The 27,240-nt window shown below is 44.1% G+C and overlaps 1 protein-coding gene across 3 annotated transcripts in view; it reads left to right on the top strand.

The window, feature by feature from the left end:
- Positions 1-394: 394 nt before the first annotated feature.
- The window catches only part of TYRO3 (TYRO3 protein tyrosine kinase), a 40,990-nt gene continuing 14,144 nt past the window's right edge, over positions 395-27,240 (top strand). Inside the window, exons 1-10 of one of the 3 annotated variants that reach the window (XM_085306733.1) lie at positions 395-3,214; positions 5,490-5,590; positions 9,629-9,799; positions 12,903-12,989; positions 16,166-16,281; positions 19,224-19,401; positions 20,198-20,340; positions 21,601-21,745; positions 25,899-26,028; positions 26,869-26,969. In XM_085306733.1, the coding sequence (XP_085162859.1) occupies positions 3,033-3,214; positions 5,490-5,590; positions 9,629-9,799; positions 12,903-12,989; positions 16,166-16,281; positions 19,224-19,401; positions 20,198-20,340; positions 21,601-21,745; positions 25,899-26,028; positions 26,869-26,969 (1,354 nt within the window). In that variant the 5' untranslated portion in view covers positions 395-3,032. The remainder of the gene's footprint in view (positions 3,215-5,489; positions 5,591-9,628; positions 9,800-12,902; positions 12,990-16,165; positions 16,282-19,223; positions 19,402-20,197; positions 20,341-21,600; positions 21,746-25,898; positions 26,029-26,868; positions 26,970-27,240) is intronic. The other 2 variants (XM_085306744.1, XM_085306751.1) reach the window with 2 other exon arrangements.

Genomic DNA, 27,240 nt, shown 5'->3' on the forward strand with positions numbered 1-27,240 from the left:
GCCCCGCGCCGCCGTACCGCCCGGCAGAGCGGCCGGCGGCGGCACCCGCCAGCGTGGCCGCGCCGCGGGGAGCGGTCCAAACGCTCCGTTCGGGCCGTCCGCGGAGACGCTGTGCCGGGGCTTGCTCGGCTCGGGTCGGCGCGGAGCGGAGCGGAGCGGAGCCGGGTGCTAACGCGCTCCCGAGCGGCTTTCGTCGCGTTTTCCTTCCTAACTAACGCTCCGGAGTTTCGCCTCTGAGTGGACGCGGAAAGACGCGGTGCGGGAGCCCCCCGCCGACTTGGCTGCGCGCCCCGGCTCAGCCCCCGCGTGGAGCGGCGGGGGGCTGCCGTCGGAGGGGTTGGGAGGGCTGCCGTCGGGGGGGTTGGGGGGCTGCCCTCCGTGCTTGTCCTCGGGGGGTCGCGTTGCGAGTCCGGTCGCTAGACCGCGGGACCTTTCCCTGAGTGTGCGGTGGTAGACATCGACCTTTCACCACCCCAAAAACAACTTTCAAAACCTCCCTACCTCTGTTCTTGTAATCAAAATATTCAGAGGTGGCAAATTAAAAAAAAGCGCTGCCTGTTTTGACAACCAGTGTGTTCCAAAGCTGTCCGTTTTGTCTGACAGCTAGTTGATAAGAAATCTAATRCAATTTTATTTCCTAGTAGTCAACTGTATTTCAACTTTTGCAGCTATTACGGGCAGACTTGGAGGAGCCTATTTGGATGAGATTATTTCTTGCACTGGTGCGAATGTTATTAGATGAGAAATCAGGAGTGGGAGAGTCAAAGGAGGGAAAGTGGAAATTAAAATCCATATTGATGTCCTGTGCTCTCCTACCTTTTACCTGCAGAAGGACATGCTTCAGCTAGGAGTGATCTTTCTTTTTTAAAAAAACCYGTGACATCTATTAAAGTTTCCTGATTAGGATTTCTTCCTTTCAGTTGATCGTGATGGAGGGATTAYACTTGCATGTTTTAGAGAATTACAACCTAGGCTGTACATTTGTGCTCTATTTTTATTTCCTCCATCATTAATTTGTAACCATAAAGAGTCTCTAAAGACACTTCACTGTTTAGTTTGTGGTTAACTCTTTCAGCAGAGCAGTCTAAGGAAAGCAAAGTTATTTTGCTGTTCCATTAAAGCACCTGTAATTAAAGTATCTGTCAATTTGTATGTGCATTTAGCAAGCTGGCTATGTTAGTTTTCTGTAATACAGAAAGAGCTACTATGAAGCTTTCATGTTTGCTTCCAATATTGTGAGTGGGGAAAGGGAGGATGCTTTCTGGCACGCACTGGGACATGTAATTTGTGTTACAGAGGAGTTAAGTAATGCAGGGTTAGATCATCCTCACCCAAGGTGATTAAATCCTTAGCCCTGCAAAAGAGCTGCAGCAGCTAAACTAAAGCGATCATCCCAGTTTTTCCACGCTTTTGGTGAGTTTGCTAAGTCGATAACAACAGATAGAAGGGCAAAAGACTGAGTATTGGAAACCAGCCGTTAACAGGCAGGGGGAACTCGTTAAAAGGAGGAGTGAAGTCCTTCTGCYGGTGTGCCGCGGTCGCTCCGGGGCCCCTGGCGCGCCGCTGAGCGCTCGCTGCYGGAGGCAGAGCGCTAGCTGGGCACACAGCGTGGGCTCTCCCTCCTGCCCGCCTTACAGTAAGCTGGGGGCGCGCTCGGCCGCCGCTGCACCCTGCGAGGCCCGGCGGGAGGGGACGCGTTGGCGGTAGGGAAGTGGCACAGCAGAACGTCTCTGCGTTGGGTCACGGTTCGGGCTGTAACAGAGTTTGATAGGACAGGGCTGTTTACTTCACAGCGCTCTGGATTTCACAAGTGGCATTTTTCCATCTGGTTTCRTAGGCTAGCAAGGCATCCTGTTGGAGAGCTGACGAGCTGCTGAGCTGCCTTAAGCTGTAATGTACTATGATACACAGTTGCACAAAAGCCGTGGAATGCCTTTTTAGAAAGGATGTGGAGGCCACTGCCAGGGCATATTATTGAAGTAGACTAGACCTGTTCTGGTCTGTCAGTCCTGTCTGTGCCACTGCRTAGGAAATAGCTGCTCTCTCTAACAAAACTAGCTTTACATTTATTTTCTGCCTTCCTGCTTTCCCACGGTCTCCTTTGATCCTCTGGTTCTTCCTTCRTATGCCCATCTTTCTTAAACGTACTTACACAGTTGGCTTCCGTGTTTTCTCATGGTAACGCGTTCCATGTATTCACTTCTGCTTGAGGGAAACACTCCCCATCCACCCACACATGCAACAGTGCTCTGGGCCAAATTCTGATCGCTTCTGTGTCAATGGAAATCTGAGCAGCTCCACTGACTCCAGCCCTGCTGTTTCAGTCRCAACTACGTAACTCTGAACCCTCTGACTGGACTGAAGGGTCAGGGAGGCTTGTTCAAGCCTACACCCACATCAGGCAACAGCAACGTGTTCTGTAAACAGCTTTGCTCCTCTGCGAGGTGTACTGGAAAATATGCTTTGCTTTTGTGGGTTTAGCAAATTGCAGAGCAGCTTTCTGTAATGCAGAGGAACAGGGTATGCTGAATAACATGGCATAATTGATTCTTTCTTGTATCCCAGCTCTTTACAAATGCACACAACAGAGCAAGTAGGTTGATTTCTTAGCAGCGCGGGAACACCCTAGATGAAATTCAAGCCGGAGGAGGAGAGGGAGGTATGGTACTGTACTGAGAGGACCCAGTTAGTGCTGCTGGATTGCTGGCACAGCGAAGCTCCCAGCATTTCTGTCTGGCTCTGCCTAGGCGCTTCTCTGTGGAAGCTCACCCTGCTGCTGTGTGAGYGAGCACTGAGTTGAAAAAGCCCCAGGTATGGGCTGAGCCGTCACCTTTCTCTGGCAATTGCAATTTCAATGCTTGCCTTTGGTTATTGCATATCAACACAGTAGAGCAGTGATGAGACTAGCAGACCCCTGTGCAGTGTTCGCTGGTAGGGTATGTGATTCCAAACCACCAACCTAGAGTAATTTGCTGTACTCCAACCCCCCTTCTTCTGGGGGCGGGGCGGAGTAGTGTTTCTTTTTTTTAGGTATGAAATTTACAGGATCTCCAATCAAATTAAAGGTGTCCCAGGGTCAACCCGTGAAACTAAATTGCAGCCTCGAGGGAATGGAAGATCCCGAGATGTTGTGGATCAAGGACGGAGCAGTGGTGCAAAGCGTAGACCAGGTGTACATTCCAGTAGATGAAGAGCACTGGATCGGCTTCCTCAGGTACAGCAGATGCAGAGAAGGAGGAATATCACGGAAACTTGCACAGTGTTCTGCTGTCGGCTATATCTATGCAAGTGCTTTGACCTCAGCAGGGCAGAGTCCTTAGGGTCTGCAGTTCAGAGTGCTGCAAGGACATAACTGAGAGCAGAACTGAAGCCACTGTGGGCTGAGATTTTATGCACTAGAACTTTACTGATTTCCTGACTACTGCGGTGACAGATGCTTTGCTAATGCTCATGATGCTTGAGACATGACTTCAAGGTGAAAGGATGTTCTTGCCTTGTTTGTTCATCTTGTTCTGCTGTGCAGCAGGAAGACTAAGTTCTGACTTAAATAGGTTTTCTCTCTCATTCAATTCTCTTACTCTCCCTCTCTTGCGCTCTCAGTCTGACTGAAGAGTGAGACTTGTTAATTGAAATGCGACTCCCAAGACTACATCCCCTTTCTTTCTTGGGGAGGAGTGTTTATCACCTAAACCAATCCTCATTTTTGTGAAGCTTCCCTGCATATATGCTCCTCAGAGTATCAGGCCTGYCCTACTCAGAAGCTCAAAAACTCACTTCTGCAAAGCGTCTCTCTATGCCTTTATTTCAGCAGAAGTGGATGTCAGTTAGTTGTGAAGATACCGAGTTAAACAAGACCCCAGGTTCTTCTCTGGCCCTTTCTATACATAAAGAAAGCTTCTACAAGCAAGTATGCCATCAGTGTGAGGGCTCATTTGTGAGCTCAGGCTTCATCCCCTCTTAGGCCTTGTGGATTAGCATAGCTTGGAGTCCCTGATTCCAGGAACCAAAAGTCTCCATGATAAAGCTAGTCTCCAATAAGCACTGATAATTTTACTAGGCACAGACTTTTCCTGTCTTGTAACATTGTTGTGGAAACAGTTCATCTTGAAATTGTGCCATTTACCTCCCCTTTGTTCTACTAGTTAAATCTCATTGCCCCTTGGAGTCTCCCAGTCTGATCTCCTTTCTCACATCTCGTTTTCCTATGTTGAGAATTTTCTACAGCACCAGGGCTGAGATAGGGTGCCCAGTCTAGATGTGTCTGTATTTTTCACCGTTTTCCCTTTCCCTCGTAAAGTGATCATTTCTATCATCCACTGTGTGACTTTCTCCTACGATCACTGTGTTTCAGAACATGCGGCTGGATGGGCAGGACAGCTGATGCCATCTGAAGGTACAGCTCTGAAAATCAGGCTGTAGTGGGACCATTTTGTGCATTTCAGCAGGCACTCCCTTTTCTGTCTTCTATCCTGAGACATTCTCCTCCTTCCCCCAGACAGACTGCTAGCATTAGAAAAATGGGCATCAGATCTGCTCAGGATCCCTGCATGGCAGGAGACGCATGGCTACACATCCCAAGGTTGGGGGGGGGGGGCAATCAGCATATGTACATCAACAGCGCTTGGAGTCCCACTGGTGCCGTTTGTAGCTGAGACCTTGCAGCTCTGGGACCGAATTCTGCCTTCATTCAGCTGCACGTAAGGCTAGCCTAGTGTTAAAGGCAATGGAGCTACTGCGGATTTAGTCGTGGAACAATGAACAGAATTTCTCTCCTGAATGGGAAGTCTACAGCTGGAATGCTAGTCAGTCCCCATGACTGCCTTTACTTGCTTAGCAGCATCTTCTTGGAAGAGGAGTTGTTGCTGAGTAAGGGAGGACACAGAAAGGTTTGTGGGGTGAGGTCCTGTGCTGGAATAGGCCAGCAGAACTCCTTTGAAATCATGAATTGAGAGTCAGACCCAACGAATTTTGCCATGTTAAGTGCTCTAAGGAGAGTAATACTGAGTGCAGTTGGAGTGAGGGGAGCTGCTTCTGACCTATTTATTCCAGTGTGAGGCTGCTACCAGCCCCTAACTGAAGCAAAACTTGTTGGAGGTTTGTGATTTTGAGTTTCCTACTAGCTCAGATGTCGTAGGCCAAGCGGTTACTCTTGAAGACTAGCTAGAATCACAGTTCCAAATCCAGGAGATGAGTAACTGCTTCCTGTTTTCAGAGGACACGAATTACGGGTTGTCTGCGTGGATATTTCTGAGGAAGGCCTGTCTGCTCTGCTAAGGATTACGTCCATTCACTCCAGAGAGGAGCCTCCTTTCTCCACTGTTTTGCCGCATGCTTTGCGCTGGTTGGCTGTTGCCCTCCTCCCCAGAGGTGGCTGTGTTTCAGTGGGTGTTGTCTGTGCATCTGGTTTGCCAAAAACACTTGGAGGGCCCCTTGGGGCAAAAACGTGCTTTTCCACGTAAAATATCGATATGGCTTTTGACCTTTTTCAGCTTGAAATCCGTCGAGCGGACAGATTCTGGGAAGTACTGGTGCCAGGTTGAGAACGGGGGGAAGAAGGAAGAATCACAGCAAGTGTGGCTCATAGTAGAAGGTAAGGAGGAGTAGTGCTGGTTTCCTTTCAGGGCTGACCCACTAATATAGTCTAGATGGAAGAGAAGTGGTGAGAACAGATTGCACTGGCGACAGGCTTCGTAGCTATGAACCATTACTGATACTGCAGGGAGACAGCTACAGAGCAGGAGTAGGAAATGAAGGGAGAGTAGCATCAAGGAGAGGAGCTGTCAGTTTATTAGCTCTCTGGTTTTGTTTCTGTATATTAGGTAGTAAATGGATGATCCTTTCACATACTCCCAGCCCCTCAATCCATTGTTTTGGTCTCCAATTAATTCGTAGAATCATAGAAKAATTTAGGTTTGAAGGGACTTATGGGGATGATCTGCTTTGAGAAGGGTGTTGAGCCAGAGTCACAGGCTGGTTCTGTGCATCAGCCAAGTGGGTCTTTGAGGACAAGCTCCAGTTTTAACTCTATTCTTGGGAGTTTCAGGGGAAGCACTTCATAGTCAGGAATATTCCATGTGGTCCCATTTTGCCCAAACAGTCCTGTCTGATAAAGAATAACATACAGTTGCCCAAAAATTTCCCAAGGCGAAGTAGATTGGTGGCTTCGTATTGCCTTATTTCATTTCCCTTGAATCATGATCCTATTAGRCTCTCAGAAGCTAGTAGCAGGAGGATGGTTTAATATTTGGTGAGGAAGTTGATAGGAACAGAATATTTGGAGCAAGAACTGACGTTTTGGATATACTTGATAACATTTGTCTCTTTGGGCTGGAGCTGAATCAGTGCCCCTAAAGGGGAGGGTGGGATTGTGTGGCAAGGGATAGGGCGGATGGAGTTTTACAGCAAAAGTCTCAGCTGCTCGGAGCCATGGAAACATCCATAGTAGTTTTCATGGGAACTCCAATGCTTACCTGCTGTTCTCCTGAATTCCAAGGTTTTGTCCATCTAAGATTTCAGGTGCAGTTGTGCAGTATTGCTATTTCTATTCCAGTTACTGTGGTCCACTTCAGAGGTGGCTGCATTTGCGTGGTGGGTGCTGGAAGAGTAATTGTTTAGTTCAGTGTACTAAGGAATCTGAAAAAACAAAGGAGCCCTTCTCGATATTACAGGCAAAAAATATCAAAGTCATAAAAAACAGCTGCAGCCAGATAAGAGGGAGTGTTGAGAATGAAGGCCAAAGCTCGCAGAAGAAGCATGACCTGCAAAATGCAACTAGTCATTTTTATAAGAACAGCAAGTATGATAGAAGCTAGTTAAACTTGAACTGAGCACATAATCATGTGAAATAGGAGTTAATGGAAAAAAATTAACAAGTAGTGATAAGGGGTGAATAAAAATATATTGGCTGTTAGCATAAGAAAATGCTAAGGAATGCAAAAGCATATCAGTCCCACAGTCACTGTTATCTCCACACTTGTTTCTTGCTTGGGCCTACCGGATTTGTCTAGAAGCAGTTTGCCTTATTAGTAACAATTGTTATATCCTCTGTTTTTGGCTGAGAGAGGATTTTTATTCCAGTCACGTATGCAGTCTTCAGTAGATTTTGATGCCTTTCAGTATGAAATACAATACAAATGTAGACTATTCATGATCTAATTAAAAGCAAGCTAGAATGGATTTCTATGCTATCCAATATCTGTTGCTTGAGTTAGGTAGTCTTTATCAGGTAGAATTTGTACTGATGGAGTTTGTGTTTTACAAACAACTAAAGTGCTTKATCTAATGAAACTCTTCTCAGAACTTACAAAAACACAGTGACTTTGAAACCAGTTCCAGTTTAGAAACTAGATTCTGGCCTTATGGAAAACATGATAGCAGTTGATACCTGAAGAAGTAATCTAAGAGGCATACTGCTGAGTGTGACCATCTTAGTTTTTAAGATAGTGTTTCTTCTGGAACTGTCCTTTTGAAATTACACCTCTCACTATGTGGCTCTTCCCCTGTGACTGCTAGCCCATGTGGTGGTTACACAGCCGTTGCCACAGCCAGTCCTGTGTGGACATGTCCCCTTGAATTAATGCTGTCTGAACACTGAAATGTAGAAGAAAGTTGGCCCAGTAAGGCAGACAATAACTTGGAAGAGGGACTACACAGATTTATTTCTGGCAGTTGACTGCTCTGTGCATCTACTGTGCAGCTGKGAAATGGGGGTGCCTGTTACTCCCTCTCGTACCAGGAACTGGGTGGATAAGTGTGTCACTGACGGTGCAGCACCCAGACATCATTGCCTTGGAGCAGTGCATGTGCCTGAGCTGCATGGGTCAACTGTGCTCCCTGTGCCGTGAGAGTTAGTGTCCTACCTGTGGCCTTGTGTGATCTGCACAGTTGCTCTAGAAGTGGGAAAACCTGCTGAACGGGGCAGCATTCTCCTGAAGGGTTGCTCAAAGGGAGAGCAGGCAGGAATCCTGCTGTCCCTTCCCATGGGTAGAAGAGATAGTGACATTTCCTCTTCTGAGAAGGAGGGCAAAGTGGGTGGAAGTGTCATAAATGGTATCTGAAAGTTCATTCACTTTTATTGTTTATATATGATAACAATAAAAAGTAAGCAAAAAAAAGCAGTAAATCATGATGATGGGTATATCTGTCCTGAGCGTGAACCTTTGTACAAATAGGCATCATTCCTTTTCTAATCAAAAATATTAAGTGACCTATTTTTAGGCCTATTTTAGTTTGTTTGTTTACCTGCCACTCTAAAGAGGAATGTGTAAAAGGGTGAGGAAAACCCAAAGAAACTGTCACCTAGATGATACAAACAGTGACTGAAGGGTCAGCAGAAGACTGAAGACAKTGCTTTCGTTTGGGGTGTAGGAGAAATGTCAAGCATTAGGCTTCTAAATATGTATTTAGACACTTAAATTAATCACTTGCTTTCAGAGRTGCTCAGGATCTGCCATAGCGATGGGAGTTATTCGAGCCTGTTGTCTTTGTGGCCAAGGACAGATAGTGTAAATTAAGCATCCAAATGCACAGTGTCGTTGGTTCCTCTGTTTCTCTGAGGTACTTTATCAGCATTTTCAAAATACTCTTTCCCCAGCTGAGAATACTTAGTCTTTCATTTTGGTGCAGACACAGTCAGTAGCTCAAAACTGAAAGTTTTGAGTATAAATGGGACTCAGCATTGCTCAGGGCCTTCAGCTCTTCCTTGGGCCACCAAAATGCATGTCTGCCACTCTGCAGGGTGAGCACCCACTCTAGTGCCTGGTGAATATTGTGTTGCTGCTTTGGAGCAGTAAAACCACAAGGAGTTTGACATTGCCTGTGAGAGGAACCACATCATTTGCTGTGTTGAGTTATACTCAGCTATTACCGGTTTAGAAGTGACCTGAGGCAGTGCTGCTGCAGCTGCGTTTTTGCTCTGGATGGCTCTGATCTGAGGCGTGTTGTACCAAATGGGAATCTTTCCACTGCAGTGAACAGATACTTATCAAGAGAGCGATGTCCATGAATAGCCCTCAGCTCTGTAACATTATCCCTAATTCCAAGGCAACCTGCTCTCTGTGTTTGGAGCATGCTGGAAGGCCACTCTATTCAATTAAGCTGTGGAGAGACTACTGTAAATGATGCCTGTCTCTCACCAGGGGAATTCTTTCCTCCTTCATGAGTTTGTTACAGCTGCTAGTTCAACATGTTTAGAAGATTCAACTTTTAATGCATGGCAAGAAATATCTGAACCTAGATTAGGTATTAAAATGGTGACAGACACTGCTAGGATTCTTGTCTGTTGCCTTTTTAAACCCCAGTTTCTCCAACTGAAAACTGAGCCAATACTGCCATTAAAAGCTACTTTATAGGGGAGTTTTGAAGGACACTCATTCAAAGTGAGTTTTTTTTTTCAAAGGCATTTTGGAAAAKGGGAGCTTTTCTCTTGCTGACTTTCAGTGGTAGTGGTAGTTCATGTCCTGAGGTGATGTGGTATATCTGACCCTRTATTTTTGAGAAGGGCTTGAGGAGGATCAGATTAGGCATAGGGGCAGATGGGTGTCCAGTGTTGGGCACTCTTTTTAGAAGAAATAAGCAAGAGACAGAAGGAACCTTTCCAGTTATTATCACTTGTCTGTTGCTTTTTTAGGTGTGCCTTACTTTACTGTGGAGCCTGAGGATGTGTCCGTGTCCCCTAATGCCCCATTTCATATGGCCTGTGCTGCTGTTGGTCCCCCTGAGCCAGTGACAATTGTCTGGTGGATGGGAGACTCTAGAGTGGGGCTTCCAGACATCTCTCCCTCCATCCTAAATGTGTCAGGTAAGGCTGCTGCCAATGCAGGAGATTCACGTAGAGTATCAGGAGTGTGGAGAGAGGAAAAGGAGGAGAGGGAGTCTTGTTTCAGTACATGTGCARGGACACTGGGTGGCAACGTGGTGTGAGAATGGTCTTTAGCTTTACACTGACAGCTGAGAGATTATAATCACATACAAAACCAGGTCATCTCGAGGAGTGATCATTTCCCAGTGTGTTTTGCTCTGGCCTGCAAGAGCACAAGCTCTTCAGAGCCTGGGTGGGGCTGGCACTGTAGTAAAGCTGCTGCTGAAGAGGTGATGCATGGTTGCTTTGTCTTTTGTTGCTCCACCTCATGGAGGGTGTTTTTATTTTCTTAAATGATTCTGCTGGTGACATTTGGCTTAGGAATCTCAAAGTCTGCACTTGTAACAAATGCCACTTCTTCCTTCCATGCACAGCCATGACACATGCTGCTTTCCCCTCTTTCCTCTGTTCTTGCAGGCTTGCTGGATGCTCTTATTAAACCTGACTGCCTCATGTAATTGCTTGACAGTTGTATTGAGGYTATCAACCAGCCCACTTCAGCATCAGAGACCAGAATTTGCTCCAGAGTGGGCGTTAGGTGGATAGTGGTAAGACTGCCCTCCGTGACAGTGTCTGCTGAAGAACTCAGGAGCACATCATTGTGCCTCTCTTCAAGGCTGCTCTCAGAGAAGGGAGATGCATACCTACCAGGACCTGATTGCCTCTATTCTTGTAGTTACCTCCTAAAGGTAACTTAATTTTAGTTCATTGTCCAACAGCTACATAATGCTGCTTCTGTCTGCTGCTGTTTTATTATTCTCAGCAGTCCCAAGCCAAAGTTGAACTAGCAATTTAGAAAGAAAAGGTTTTATGACTCAGATTCATCTCTATGGCCTCTTCATCAGTGTTAATGCACTTAGACCCAGGGGGAGTTTGTTTCTGTACATCTTCAGCCATCCCTTGAGCCATCCGATCCCATTAAGCCTTCCCTTAGAACCTAATTTATATGTAAATCAAAACTTGGTTTGTGATTTGCAATAGTTTTATCATCTGCTCCCTCTCTTGTGTTGCTGCTCTATGGTGTTCCAAGTTGGWAGTGAAAATTGCTCCCTTATGACATAATCTGCCAGTTAAAATGGAAATGGGGAAGACTGATAATCAAGAGGGGAAAGACAATAAAGAAAAGTCGCCCTTGCTCCACTGAACTCATCCCATGGTGCTTCACAGAACTTTCGTTATTGTGGGACAGTGATACAGGGATCTGACAAAGACTCTTAAAGTGAATTGCTATTATATATTTTTCACCAGCAGCTTTCTTTGCCCTTTTCTCTGCCACTCCAAACATGTAGGTAGCTATTTCTTGGCTGCAGGGGAATCCATACTTTTTTTTGTGTGTTTTTTTTTGTTTGTTTGTTTTTAAAACCCAGCCTCAGGGGGTAGGAAGTTAGGTGCTGGTGGATCTGAGATACCTAACCTCTATTATGCAAAACAGTGTACAGCTGTAATGCACTGAGGTGCTTGCATTTTGTGTCTTTTTTTTTTTTAACAAGGAGGAAGATTACAAAGTTCATAATCTTCTTGACTTGAAACTCCTTTCTGAAATGTTTAGAAAATTATCTCTGTAGTGTTTTTGGGGTTTCCTCTGGGTGGATCTTGTCTTTGCAACATAGAACATGTAGTGAGGCACAAACTGTGGTCGGATTGCCAAAGCATGTCAAAAAAGCCTGTTGGTAAGAAAACAGGCATTACTGACAAAAGAAACTATCAAATCTTGAAGAAAATAGTGATGAAGTGCTGGTTAGTAAGCAAACATTTGAAAGGTTCAGCAAGCAGTTTGGTAAAAGGAGTGTTGTGTTTGGAAAGCAGTGTTTACAAACAGTGCTGGAGAGCAAGGGGATCTTGGTATATAGTGTGTTTTGCATCTTTTTCAGGGCAGGATTGTATTTGGGAAGTACCTAGTATGTCAGGTGCTCCTCAGCTCTGCTGTCTTGCCTTCAGCCGGCTGTCCTGTTGCTTCTGGTTCACTGGGGCGAGTGGAAGAAGCTAAAATGTTTCRCTTTTGCTTTTTAGCAGGTCCTCTTCTCTTCACTACACCTTTTCCTTTGCAATGCTGTCAGTCTTAGGTCCTTGGAAGATGAATCAAATGGCAAAGATGGACACTGTGCAGCCTCCTTCATCCAGCTTTGAGAAAGCTTTTCTCTCCTAAACTGCATGCCCAGCTAGTGTTTCCTGTCATTTTTTCTCTGATAGAGCTCCATAAAGCAACTGAGGACCAAGTAGAGTGAAGACAGATGCTGGACATGCTTCTTTAGGCAGCTTTGCAARTGCATCTCTATTCTGAATAATTACCAATACCAATTTACGTCTTGGAACAACCAGACATTACTGTAATGCCATGGTCAGGCTCTGAGATGGCAGATGCTCACTAGAGATAGGAAACATAACCCTCCCTTGTGTTGTATAATACCTAGAAGGTGCCTTCTGGCTGATGCAGTAGCATTTTTTTCCATTTTGTTTTCAAAAATCAGATGCAAGGCAAGGGACATGTGGGCATTACCTTCAAATGTGCAGCCTCTACTTGGAACCTTGCCTGGGTTCATAGCCCAGTTAGATGGTTATTGCTTAGGTTGTGGTGATGCTCAGGGGGYGGGTGGATGCCTGGGGTGTATAGACCCCATTTATATATACAAGCACTGTATAAATATGTGGTGCAACACATCCCTTGTGCTAAGGGAGCCCAGCAATATGGGGTGCGATGACCACCAAGAAATAAGGTGGAGGCTGAGTCATGCAGTAATGAGAAATGGACATCCACTAACCRAGCACTGTGATCTACTCTTCTGCCAGATTCACCCTTCCCTTTTAGTGCTTTCTGAAGCTCCGATGGAAGTTCTCCTACACCAGCATATTCTCTCCTTTAAAAATGTGTTTGGCACATAAATTACATTCAAATCCACATGCCTTTGATTGACACCATGCTCAGCCCTCCGATTGCCTGTATGGCATGAGCTGGGTGTCATACATAATTGAAACTCTGCTGAAGGCTTGAAGCTGGATTACATGGCTTTTTGTGTTTCTTTTCCTTTTCTTGGCTAATCTCCAGGTATTAATCAAAGCACAGTTTTCTCCTGYGAAGCTCACAACGTAAAGGGATTATCTTCATCTCGGACAGCCACCGTTCAAATTAAAGGTGAGAGTGCAAGAGCATGGGCAAGGGAGGAGGGATTGGCCCTGTGGGGAGGGAAAGGAAGGCTCTTTAATGCAGGGGCTGTCTAAAAGCTGCCTGCGAATAGCCCCAGTTCAGCCAAAATAATGCATCGTACTCCARTGGCTGCTCCCTGCTTGCTATGCAGGGCTGTATCCCTGTGGTGAAATTGGCTGTTGAAAATAAAACACATCTGATTCAGGAACGGAAACATGATGTCAAATAACAGATTTTCCTTGAAAAGGAAAGAGTCAGAGCAGTGAAACTGTTCATAACAGAGAGATGTAGCTGGTTATGATCTAAACAGTAGCTGGGGAAATCTTTCCTTCTTGGAGATAGATGAGTCTTGTTAGAGCTAAGAAGGCCATTACATCTATTTGCTTCWACTGGCATCAAATTACATACTGAAAACAGACAGGGAAGTTTATTAGCGGTGGCCAGTAAAATCCACCTGTCCACATTTTCATGTATTTTTTTTTTGTTGTTGTTCCTTGCCCTTTAGAAACTCATTGAGAACAAATAATTCCTAGCCCTTGTATGAGCAGCTGCCACTGTGAACCCCTGCGCCAATGTTGCGTTTTCTCTGCTTGGCCAGGTGACTGAAACAGTGGGATAATCGAAACAGTCAGTGCTGCCCCTCCTCTTCGTGTTGGGATGCTTCTGCGTTTGAATTCTTAGGCATGCTTTAATGTGCATTACATGACATGATTTATCAGTTCTAGGAGAGAAGTGTCACAAAAATAATTTGTTCCAAGTGGTAGCTTATTGCTCAGCCTGAAAAAGAGCAAGCATTTTTATCTGTACCAGAACTTACAATTGTATTAGTTAATATGCATTAAAATATAGCTTAAAAACCGGGTGTGGATCTACCATTTCTAGGGTATATTTTTCTGAAGAACAAACATTGTGGTTACTGCCATGCCAGGAACGCAGTATGCTGGATTAARCTCCCCTTAAGGACTTGTCTACTCAAGGGAATTAGTTATTGTGGAATATATCTTTTATGGATATTTCTATTCTGGGATAGAGTTTAGTTCACAAAGCTATTATGCTTTAAATTCTCAGGCTTTTTTCTTTCTTTATTTTTATGTTAACACAGATTTTTAACCATTAATAAGACAATGGGACCTAGGCCTCAGAATTCTCATGTATTTCCTAGAAATTACATTTAACCAAAAATGTTTCAAATGCTTCAAGGTCAGTCATAGCTAAGGAATCCACGCAACTCACTTGAGACCTATCATCCCCCAGTTTTAAAGCTGAAGAGAGTGAGGTTATGTGATTTGCCAAATGTCACATCAGTATCTGACATCTCTTAGAGATTAAGAAAACAGGGTTTTAAATAGCACATCCTGTGCTGTACTTATGTAGGTTCTAACTAATACCTCGAAAATATGTTTAAAACAGTAATTATAAACTTAGGGAAGTGAGGAGRCTCTTTTAAAGAACAGAAGCTTGGAGATCCAGTACAACTCCTGTTAAAATTAAAGCAAAGCTCCCAATGAGGGCATCACTGGAAACAGGAGCTGGCCCAGATAATGATCATTTAGTCCTTGATCCTACAAACATATGGGGACTTCAGTGGAATTACTCTTGGGCGTAGCTGTCTGGACGTGCATGATCAGGGCCCTCCTCTCTTAAAGAGATTCATGTGCTAATGAGGACTCTGAAGTCTTTCTACAATTTATTAATCAATTTGTTTSTTCTGTGTTTCCAGAAGCAAATATTTTTGCTAGGACACTTTTAAACTGTTAACATTTCTTCAGATTTGCTGCTGTTGTTGTTCATTATCTGTTCTCTGTAGTGCCTACAATGTGCTGGGTGTCCTCCAAGCAGAAAATTACTGTTATCGGAGCCCACAGTCCCCAGTCGTGTACAAAGCCCTATTGTTCCAGGCACTCTACAAACACACAGGAAGTTAACTCAAATTATCTTAACACTCAAGCTGCTGGTTTTGGACTGGCTTTGCCCTCCCTCAAATGTGTCCCTAAGACTTTTATGGTCATATCCCATGTTTCATAGTATAGGAGAAAAAAAAAAAACACTGAGAACTTCTTCCAGCACCCAGTGAGGAGATGTGTATCCCTTCTACATGTAGCAGAATTGTGGGAAGGTGCTAGCAAACTAGCCCTCTTGAGGGGCTGTGCACATTAGAGTGGATGTGTTAGCAGTTGACTATTTGTTGTCACTGGCATTACAGCCCATACCTCGTTTGGGTTTGCCATCTAGTGTTGAAGAGAACCTGTCACTAAACTCAGAAGCTTTGAGTATGTTTGCACAAGACTTACATTAGGGGCAATGTTTCAATGATATTCAAGTTAGCATAGCTGTGAAAGTAAGCTTAAAAACAATTGTGTTTTTTTTTTCTCCAAAGAGCTTACCAACCTAAATAGCCAAGATCAAAATGGAAAGAAATAGAGGAAAAACAAACAAGCAAAAACCCAGAAAAGTCTTATGTTAATTCACAGAGACCTTTCATTGAAAGGCAGAGAACTCATTGCCCCTCTGCTATCCTGGACCAGTGGTCTGCCTCCCTTCCCTTCTATGTGTGTCTGTGTGCATATGCATGTGTGCGTGCACACACACGTATGTATGCATGCATACATACACTCCTTCCCCCCCCCCCAAAAAAAAAAAAAAAAGTAGTCCCAAAATGTTTAGAATAAACACCTGGAGGCAAGCAGTTTCCAAAGCAGTTGGCTGCAAATCCAACTGGAAGGTATTCTGGTCACTACAGTAAACCACCCTTCAATTTGTGCTGGCAGAGCTGTTCTGACTGAGAGCCAGGGGAGGGATTTTGAAGCCCTAATTTAGTTCACAATTTAGGTCCACAGACAGTCCTGGCGGCAAGGCTGAGTCATGCRTTGCAATGGAGGGGGTAGGGAGGAGGGTTGAATGGTGAAGGTGCAAACATCACATACCAGCATTGCTATCAAAGAGATCAACTTCTGTTCGTATGTAACAAGCAAGTATGCTGAACTCCTAAAGAGCGGATGCAATGTTATGATAATAGTTTCATTCACAACAGTCAGGGACACTGTCTAACGATGTTACATTGCACCAGTTCTGTCTCAGTTTCTAGCCTCAAGCCTCTGTCCATTTCCATGTGAATGCCTGCTGGCTTCTGTATATGCTGAAAAGCTTCTTTGCTTCCTTTATAGCCATGCCTCTTCCGCCTCTCAACGTAACTGTAAGCCAGGTCACCAGCAGCAATGCCAGCRTAGCGTGGGTGCCAGGATTCGATGGCCGCTCTCCCCTCCACTCCTGCACTCTTCAGGTATGAGCCCTCTACATYGCCCCTGCCCTGCAGGGAGAATAGGACTCCCCTGACCACTTGACTGCTTGAGCCCTCTGTCATTCTCTTACCCGCTTTGTAACAGCATTCAAATTTGCATTCCACAATTTCCAAAACATGGAAACTTAATAGGATGCAACTTGGACATGTGCAGGTGCCAAGCAGCAGAGCCAGCTTTGAGCATGAYGCGTTTGAGACTGGCCTGATCCTCCCTCCCGGGAAGTTATCACATCACTTGCTCCATGGCAGCCGCTCCTATGCGGAGTCTCACGTGGCAGCACATATGAAGCACATGTCACCCTATGGGAAGTGATTTTATGTGGCTGCAGGGTGATCACACGTTCTGTTGGCTTGGAGCAACTGGCCCATGGTAACTTGTTCTAGTGCAGTGTGGTCACCTGTGACTCTTGTGCCGTCTCAGCCCTGTGCTTTTCAATGCCAGAGGAAATGCTGGGATCCAACTATGTTAACGAGCACAGGGGATGAGGGCCTTGAGAGCAGAGGGCATGATACAGGAAAGGTGGGGATGATGAGATGAGTTGGGCTCTTTGGAGACAAAGTCAAGCYTATTTGCATGTTTTGGAGCCCTGCCTCTAAATCTTGAGTTTTACATTACCCAAGACCAATTCTGTCCAAAAAAATCAAGGATGTCCTTTAGCTCCAACTGGTGCTGAGTGCTCAGCATCTCTTTAAAAATGCAACACTTAAATTTAAGTTCCTAGAAACAATGATATGTGTCCAACTTCAGGCAAAGTTTATTTCTCACATTACACACTTAACTGTAAAATCGGATCAAACAGCTCAAACCTCAGTGACAAAAAGAAATGGTGACTTCTGAAGCAAGTGGAGCAAGGMGAGCCGGGCACATTCCCCATGGGTTTATCTGTCACGTGCAAACAGTGGGCCCCTTTGCTTTCCCTACCCGATTACAGCACCAATGTGAGCTGGAGTGGAATTTCTGTGGGGTGTTGCCAACAATGTAGATGAGGAAGGATTATAAGCACAAAATATACTGGAGACAGCCAGGCTAATTTGCTTGCTCTCCTCTCTTGTTTGGGGAGGTGGAGAGGAAACCAGATTTCATGCTCTGATGTTTGTTCCCTTTTGTAAATTAAAGAAACTATCATCTTGATTTAACTAACTGACAGAAAGAATGCCTGAATGTAGCTCTGAATGTAGCTGGCTCCAGTCTCTGTTTTTTGTTGCTGCTTCTGTTCATTTGCTGTTCAAAATGGTTTTCTTCCTCTGTTTTACAATACTGAGTTAGCTSTAGTTGGAACAGCCTATTCTCCCTGGTGGTCATGCTCTTTAGCTTCAGCAATGCTTATCCCCTCTGTGTTTTGGGCTCCTCCTCATCCTTTTTTTTTTTTTTTTTTTGGTGGGGGGTGAGGCTGCTCCTCTGCAAAAGAGGCTGGATCCAAGCAGCTCAAATTCTGCCCACTCAGCAGTCTCTCCCTGCTTTCCAAGCCTCACAGGCTCTTCTGTTCCATTTGGGGAGGATGAAGTGCTTGTGTTTGGATCTGGGAGCAGGTAAATTGGCACTAATCCTCCACTGACAGAAAGCTGTGTTTTCTGTAGTGGTCTCTGGCRGCTTAAATGCCATGGTTCATCTTCACTGTCTCTCCCATGGCTCTGGTTCTGTGAGAGCTATTGACCCACATTTCCATGTGAAAATGCGCWCACTTCTGGCTCCCAGTGAGAGAGCGATTGTACTTCTGCCAGGAGCCTGCAGAAAGCCAAGGGGATGGGGGTGAGGCTTGGCTCTAGTTCCCTGGCACTCAGCAATTGCAGCCGTGCCCCAGCGCAGCACATGTTCAGATAGGCAGATTAGCTCTGAGGGGGACAGGGCAGGAAGTCGCAGTATTTACTCACCTTTCGCCCAAAATGTATTCCAGGGAATAAAAGGGGGAATAAAAGGGGGAAGATGCGAGACTCGTGACAGAAATGCATTATCAAGGTGATGGAGTTGTATACTGAACTCTGATTGCTCTTTTCCTGCTTTGAATGGCACTGACAGTGAGAACAGTATGTCCTTCCATTAGGAAACTTGAGATCTTCCTTTTTATTAGCTGAATTAATCAGTAGGCCAAAGTGTGTGTGAGAAAGAGCAGAAGAATGGTGGGAAGAAAGACTGCGGTAGTCTTAGAGAATAGAAAGTCCATGGGATTGTTTCGCTTTTGTCAGTATACTTTGCCTTTACTCTGCTTTTTCGTATGCACTTGAGAAGAGAGAAGGACTGAGCCTGGCAGCTATGAGGACACTATTGCTATTGTCAGTATAAAAGGAGGTGGAACAGTGAACCTGTCTGTGCATTAAAAGTATATAGTAAGATCAGATTTAACTTAATGTTCATATCACTTAAAAGTTCAAATTTAAAAAAGAGAAGAAGAGCTGCAGGAGTATAACAAGTTTCATTTTAATTTGAAACAGTTTGGGTGAACCAAACTACCTGTATCTGCTGTGTCTGTAATCTACTGCAAGACTGTACAAATATACAAACTTCAGAAAAAAAGAGTTCAGAAAAAGTTGACAATAGGCTACAGGGAGGTTGATGTAACAGTTTTCAATGCCAAAGCTTGGATAAGCCTCAGAAGCAAACAGCCAGCACTCAGATCACAAAATACTTTTTGAAGGAAATAATAATGTAGAATTGGCAACGTATGTAAGGAAATGTTTTAAAATATGGAACCACACTTTCAGATGATAGAAAATCACTATACTGCCAAAGGTAGAAGAGAGATGTCACTTAAACAAAATAAAGGCATGGCTTGTGATTCTTAGTTTGACAACTCCCTTTCTAGCATCTTAACCACCACTGGACCCATATCTGTTTCCAGGTCTTCCTGAGCTAACTGTGAAAGAGTTATGGAGCTGTTATTCATATGGCTAATCATGATGGCCTGCTCCCTTTTGTCTTGGCCCAGGTGGCAGAGTCACCAGAAGGCCAAGAGGTCTCCACAGAGGTTGCCCCAGTGCCCCCCTTTGCCTATGGCATGCAAGGCCTGAAGCATTCCACCAACTACAGTGTCCGCGTGCGCTGCAGCAATGAGATGGGCAGCTCCCCTTTCACAGACCGTGTGTACTTTCAGACTCTGGAGCTTGGTAAGCACATAGCAGACAAGCAGGAAAGCAGTTCTAAAGCTGACAAAGAACCGATGATAAACTTCATAAACTTACTAATTCACAAAAGCAAGTCCTGTTGCATTTGCACAATCAGACATAACACTGTCAGATTGCTTGTCCACTCTCGGGGTCTCCTAACAGCCTGCAATTCTTATTTCTCTTACTCTGGGTGAATCTGGGAATGGGGCATTGTACTTTCACATTTATTCTTCCTCGATGGCTTCCAGAACAAATTTTAGAAATTTTAAGTAAAGACATTGAAGTTATGAAATCTATTTAGGACCTAAAACCAACCAATCAGCTGAGTCAAAAGCATCCTGATATTTCATTCCTGGAGTATCTCAACAGATATCTGTGGAGTTGTCCCATGAATTCATTGGACCTATTTTGTTCTATTCTGTCTTACTTTCAGTAAAATAAAATAATCTGTAGTCAAATGTGGTTAACAGCATGATGTGTAAGACAGAAGTTGATCCAGCCACAGGGCTTGTGTGTGCTATGCGTATGTCCCATTGGGTCTCTGAGATCCTTGGAGTCTTGGGAGTAAAAATAGAGATAGCAGTGAAACAAGAGATGCTGGCTTAACCTTATCTTCTCCACTTGAAGCAAACATGCTGATTGTTGGCTTGCAGAAGTTGTTTTTTTTTTTCCTCTCATACACTCTCCTCTGACTGATCTCAGAAAAGAGAGTGAAGCTGTCTTTTCAGTGATTTTCAGTGTGGATAATACCTTACTTTGCTTCACTGAGTGATTGTGTTCTGTCCTCTGCCTACAGCTCCAAGCAGCACCCCACAAAATATCCGTATTATCCAAAAGGAGCCTGCTCTGATTTTGGAGTGGGAAGATGTGGCTCCAGACATGCTGAAAGAAAATGTCCTGGGATACAGGCTGGAGTGGATTCAGGATAATGTAACTCAGGTAACAGATCCCGAGGGGAGCTGAGCCACTGGACACAGAAGTGGAAAATGTTCAGATTAAATCTTACGGGTGCTGGGTCCCTGGGGCTAGGTTCCTGTCATCGCTTTTGTGTAAATGTTCTGGCTTCAGATGTTTGGGCCCAATTCTGCATTTCTTGCACATTTAAAATCCTTTGCTTCAATGTTCATCTGCAGACAGATCAGTTCCCAGCTGCTCCATGTACAACAAGGAGGAGGGAGAAATGAACTGAATCCTCCCTCCACTGTCCAAGTTCTGTCCCAAGAGCTGCTCAGACAGTGTGGCAGATCTGTGCCTCCTCTCTCCTGTGACTTAGACTTGTGTGTTTGCATTCAAGCAGCACAGGTGTATYTAACAAGTGCATGAGTAACACTGTAAATCACAATAAAATGTTGTGGATTCCTTTATTTCATTTACAGTATAGAAGAAGYTTAAAGGGACTCTGTCAGGGAAGAAGGCCTTTCATTTGATCTTCAGTATTGACCTTTCACGAGTATCTGCCTTTGAAGTTCACAACATTTTTTCTTATGGCTTCTCACTTCTTAAATTTCACTGGTGGTTATTAATGATGAACAAGCCTGTAATAACAGATAGCTAGAGGGAAAAGAGATCTTCCTTTCTTGATAATCCATTTCATACAAGATCAGCCTCATTGACTGCCATTGTAAATTCCCACTGAATTTATATTGTCAGCGGTGGCAACCAGATCTTCATGGGTTTATTGCAAATGATGTGTATCAAAAAGATACCTCAAATTACTGAAAATATGTTGGCCTTTTCCATCTAAGTGAAAATTGACCATAAATTTCAGCAGCGGTTTGAGATTCGGTCAACAGGTTAAAACAGACAGGCTGCTCCTTTGGATTAAAACTGTAAGATGCTTTGCAGTATGTTAGATCATCTTTGTGTTTAACACAGAAAAAGGAATTGTGTATTTTAACAGAAGAGAAAAGAAAAATCATTTCTGTAGCAACTTTCATGGAAAGATCTCAAAGCAGGAAATCATTAAACCTCCTGTCTTCCCTATGACCTGGGAAGCTATTAGCAATCTTCGAGAAGAGAAACCCAAGATGACACCTCAAGTTAGTGGCAAAGCTGAGACTAGAACCCAGGAATCAAAACTCCCAACACATTCTTTTGCACCAGTAAAATGCACAGTACTGGTTTGCTTTAGTTTTAAAGTGAAGTTCTATAATGGATGCCTTTTAAGACAATTTATCACTTCTTACTATTTGCTTTCAGGGGGAGATGATTGTACAGGAGACAAAAGCTAATCTTACAATGTGGAATCCTCACAAAGACCTGATCATCAGGGTGTGTGTGCTGAACTCTGCAGGCTGTGGGCCGTGGAGTGAGCTCTTCCTGCTAGGAGCCCAGGAGGTCATGGGTGAGTGTCCACTGCCTGCTCATCACCTTGGGGAAAAATGTCAGAAGTGGTAGGACTGCTGTATTTCTCCAAGTCTASTCCTTTCAGCACTCACATCTTAACTGAGCCACGTGGCTTTATACAACACATTTCATCAAGTAGGATGAAAATTAAATGATATTTAAAGAGCTAGTATAAACAAAACAGCTTCTAGCTACTGATGTGTCTTAACAGGCTTTTGCTGTGCTTAGTGCAGAGCAGGATGAAGGGGGATGCAATATAAAATACACAAATGAAGGCTTGATAGCCATCATTTGGGCTTAAGCCACACACATTTGCAAGAGTAAATGTGATAGAAAACACTTCTAATGTAAATTCTCTTCTTTAGTTTAATTTGAGGTCATTCCTGACTAGTTTAAGCTGAGCCTTATTTAAACCATTGCCATACAGCTTTTTGCAATGTTTTTACTAAAATGTTTTTATTAAACTAGTCTAGCGTGCTCAAYGGAAAAGCTGAACAGCTGTTTAAGTGTGAAATAATGGTACAGAAGCTGTACTGTACRATTTGGACCATGCAGAAGGATATGTTAGGAGGGAAGTACATGCATGTGTGGAGAGCAGTCTTTGTGATAAATGGGCAGTTAGGTYCGTTTGTGTTGATTTACTTGCCACTGGAATTTCACAGTGAATGGGAAATAGGAGTCTGGCTAAAGAGAAGGGCAGGACAGTATATGGAGAGGTGACTGGAAGAAGAATACTGATTGTGAGGGAAACTGAAAAACAACTGAGAAGTAGTTCAGAAGCAAAATACAGATTAAAGATGAGAAGGCAGGGAGGTGCAAGCCTGCCAAAATCCCAGATCTCCTGAGGTTCTGTCACCAGCCACAATTGTGGGACTGGAACCAATTTCTACCTTCTTGTGCTGATCCATCTACTGCTGCTTTCTGGCTGCCCCACATGCCTTTTGTAGAGTCATGCAGACATTGATTCCTCCTGATGCCTCTATGCTTGGGAGTGGTAAGGGAAACTTGAGCTGGGGTTCCAAGGCCAGCAGGAGATGACGGCAAAGGGCAGAGCAGCTGGGAAAGAATGCAGGCCTAACTGCAGTAATGTGTTTAATGCTGGTTTTAATGAGTGAGTTACTCAGAAAGGCCCTTTGGCCGTGCGTTTTTTGTAATGAAGTCACTAGTGGTGGTGATATGTGAGCTCACAGTCATTGTGGGATCAAAGTCCTCAACTTGTTTAAAGCAGAATAAAGTGGTGCAAAGGTCCAGAGCTGACTCTGCTAGAGGGTGGACATCCTCCCCAGATGATGTTTCTCCTGCGTTCTGCATAGGTATTATCTGTGATAAGTCAAAAGAAAAGTACCTGAAAGGATTAGAAAATCCCTCTGGAAAATGGGCAACACTGGCAAGAAGCTCCAGGGAATGTATAGGGCTTACATTGTACAGGGAGGTGGAATAGGGCAATCCTGAAAGCACAAAATGTTTGTTTTTATTTACAAACCACTTTGGAAAAGTAGCATCAGGAGTGGTGCCTGTTTTGGCCAAGCACTGGCTGAAAGCACATACATTTGTTCACATGCATAACAACCTGGAAATAAAGGTTCACTGTGGAAAAGCTGACAGGCCTTGAACAGCAGAACTGCAGAAAGCCTGCAGCTTTGTTTCAGGCCTGGTAGAAAATGTAAGTTGCTTCCTTTCCTAAAATAGCAGGCTGGCACTGGTTGCTTTATGTGAGAAATGCCAGGGGTGGTTTTTGACCAGCTCCCAGTGCGGCAGTAAGGATGACTAAGCCTAWATAAACTTTAAGTCTTATTTGTCATCACAGCAAGCTAGTAGAAGCTCCACCCTGCATGTGCAGAGATCTTGTGAACTATTAAAAAGATTATTTAAACATTTTCAGAAGCAAATGCTTTAATTTCTGGGAGAACTGAATAGTCTAGTGATTTTTCTTTCTGTCTGTAACTTTTGTGATCATATGCAGGAGAGGACTCTTGAGTTATGTCTTTTGTACACCTTGCAGTAAAAGAACTACTGCAGAAGTAAAAAGGGTTCTCTCATCATCAAAGTGCCCCTAAATACTCATTTAAGCTCACTTAATAATACTGTCTTCTGTCTGCTTTGTGCAGTCTTATGCATATGTTGTTGGAAGGGAGGAGCACAGGAGACAGGAGAACAACAGAACTGGGGGAGGAGAGGAAATCTGGTCCTTACTTGGGCTGCAAGCATCCTCTCTAGTTCAGGGAAAGAGTGGGAAGCAGTGAACTTCTGGGCAGAGGAAGAGGAGCAGTAGATTTCAGCATTTTGCTCCATTTCTGACACGTCTGTTAGAAACTGTGGGTGGTATTACTTGGGCTCCTGACTGCAAGTGGTTTAGAGAGAGAGAGAGAGAATTGTTTTGTTTTGTTTTGTTTTTCATCCATCCTCCTTTTGGAGGACACCCCCCTGCCACTCCACCCCCAAAAATGGCCTAAATCCCTGCTATCTCACCAGGCCAGCTAGTAGAGACTGGAAAAACAGTCTGAAGGAGATTTCTCTCATTGTAGGAGAAAGGGAAGCTTATCATTAACTATCAGACAGGACCTTTTACATCRGTGCTGTTAACTATTTCTCTCCCGATTGTTTGGCAGGAACAGCCCAAGTTGGCTGGGGAGCTGTGGAGATGGTTTTAGTTACCTTTCATTGTATTTTGGTTGTGCTTCTGTTTCTGATCCCTCTCTGTCCCCGCTGACAGCCTCAAAGGCCAGGTCAAAAGGCACAACAAAAAGTTTACGGTGCCTATAAAACCTTGATGGGAAGAGATAAGAATGCTGACAAATGGGTGCTACTGCTCTGATTTTTTTTTTTCTTTTTGCAAGAGCAGAAGTACTATTTTGCTTCCTTAGTGGACTCTAGTATTTATATTCTGTTTCCTTACATTTTTACTTGTCTATACTAATAATGTTTCCTTAAAAACTTGAATGTTATGGCTTGAAAATAYGACAAGTAGTCAAGCCTTAGAAGCCCTTTGCCAGACAGAGTTTTTCCAGCAAGAATATCTGACTCATTTTCACCCAGCATATGTCTAAGCAGAAGCTCCTCCAATCTCAGCCTATTAACATGACACGTCTTTCAAGGATCACATGGTAGGATTACTTATACCCTCAAGGATGATTCTTCSTTAGCTTCTGGTAAAGCACAGTCAACTGTTCATTGTGACCAAGCAAGTGCCAAGATGAAGGAAATACTTTGGGACCTGTTACCTATTCTTTGTTCTTAAACAATTTGGTAATATGAGGGCTATCCTAAATTTTAAGAAATCCACTCAAATTGGCATTTAATCTTTAGCAATTGTATTTGGAGGAGAAGTCATCTCTCAGGGAATTGGATTAATTCATCTGTTGTTTGCCAAGCATAGATAACATGTATTTCTTCAAAACCATATTGCTGTAGTATTATCCTTCCCTGATAGCTTATTCAGATTTTGATTTCTTCTGCAGAAAAGACAGTTTGTAGTCAAAAACATATATGTTTTGGAAGGAGATATTAGACTGGAATTGGAGCCATAAAGTTGGGTAATTTCCTTTTTTGACTCTTTGGGGACTTTTTAAAAACCAGCCCCTCTCTGGTAGGTCCTACAATATTGAGAATCTATTGCGTATATCAAGTTCCACAGGGTGCTTTTTGTGGGAGAGGTGAAGAGGGGAAATGTAAATATTTTCAACAAATTGCCACCAGGAACTATTTTCTTTCAAAATGTTATCTTGGTGGAAGCCAGGTAGCTCTTTCACCTTGTCAAGATTCCCCCGACTGCCTCAAATAGGGCAGAATGAAATCTGTGTGCAAAATGCAACGTTTTTGTCTTGAAACTCCACGTGAAAGTGCCCCAGATTATAATCTCATGTAAAGCAGTATGATCTAGAGCAGCATCTTTTACTTTGGTGCTCAAAACTGAGAATGGTGTTTGACTGGATGCATCTGCTCTGCCTTTGCTCTGTTAAACAGGTAGTTTTTCTGGTGGCTGGCTGAGTAGCTGTTTATGCCAAGTTCTAGTGCGCAATGATCCACTGTGCACACCAAATCCAGCAGGATGGCTTTTCTGTTGAAGAGCAGAAAGAAGAAATGTCTCAGTACAATCTATTTAGCCATTGACAGTCGTCTTCTTCCTGACTGGTGTTTTGTCCTCCATCTAGGTGGCCAGAGACAACCTCCTTATGGGACATCCTGGGTTCCTGTGGCATTAGGCATTCTGACAGCTCTGGTCACAGCTGTTGCCCTGGCTCTTATCCTCCTTCGAAAGAGAAGAAAGGAAACTCGGTTTGGGTAAGAGAGATTCTCTGTGAAGCAGTTAGAGAGGCCATCACTTTCTCCTCCAGTGTGGAGGAGATTCACTATTTTTGAAGAAGTGTTGTGGATTAAGTGTTACTTGTCCTTTCTTTGGATAACTTTACAAATATGGGGGGTGACCCTGGGTTAGAGTCTGGCAGGAAAATGCCCTACCTTTTCTTCAAATTGAGAAGACCAAAAAGTAGTAGAAGAATTCTCACCTTAGTGACGGGGCTTTATTCAAATGCAAAAATATAAATTAGTTCAATGTAACTCATTAAGAACTTAGTAGTGCTGCATAAGCAATTCAATGAAAAAAGACCTGCAAATGAATCTTGTCTTATTTTCTATGCTGTCATAGGTTGGGTCCTTTATCCTATGCTACTTTTCAATTTAGCAATGCTTGTAACTTTCCTGCCTGCCCAGAATCCCTCAGACCCCAGGATAGTCTTCTGCCATCACCTCTGAACTGTAGCTGTGGGTTGCTCTCTGCCGCAAGCAAGGATCCCCTTCTTTCCAGAGTGTCTCTGACCTCCTTGTGCAGCTGCTTCCCAGCTTATGCAGCTCTGGCAACCTGCCCCAACCTGTAGGTTCTCCCAGGTATTCCCAGAAGAGTCTTTTAATCATTGCCCCTAGTTCTGAAGGATCCCACCCACTCTAGCCTCACACCAGCAAGGCAGTTCCCACTTTCCACTGACCAGCTACACACTTTTAAACAAAACATAGCCTGTATTATTTATACAGCAAGTGGAGAACAATCATCCATAGTTCATCATACCCTTTTAGCAGCAAATGGCCCTTGTCATCATGTCSCTGTGTGTCTTTTTTGCCTTCTAGCCATGCCTTCGGCAGCGTGGTTGGCAGAGGGGATCCAGCAGTCCATTTCAGAGCTGCCAGGTCTTTCAACAGGGAGGGCCCAGAGCTCATTGAAGCAACGTGTGAGTAAAATGGCCTGAGTTAACTCTGCCTGAGAAGCCATGTTCATGCCTATACTGTGCTGTCTCTCTGTTTTGCCTAGAGCTGATGTTTTTAAATCAGCAATATGGGATTAATTCACAGTGAGGCTGAGGCACTCGGTGAGTGGGTGGTAGGTGTGATTCTTCTCTAGTGTGTGCTAACTCCTTTTGTTATCTAGCCTTGGGAAGTAGCCTCTCATAGGGCTGAACTGCCTTGTGAATGGACATCCATTACAGCCCAAACTGAAGCTAT

This window comes from Rhea americana, unplaced genomic scaffold (assembly GCF_003343005.1).
Source record: "Rhea americana isolate MKP2758 unplaced genomic scaffold, rheAme1 scaffold_102, whole genome shotgun sequence".
Lineage (NCBI taxonomy): Eukaryota > Metazoa > Chordata > Aves > Rheiformes > Rheidae > Rhea > Rhea americana.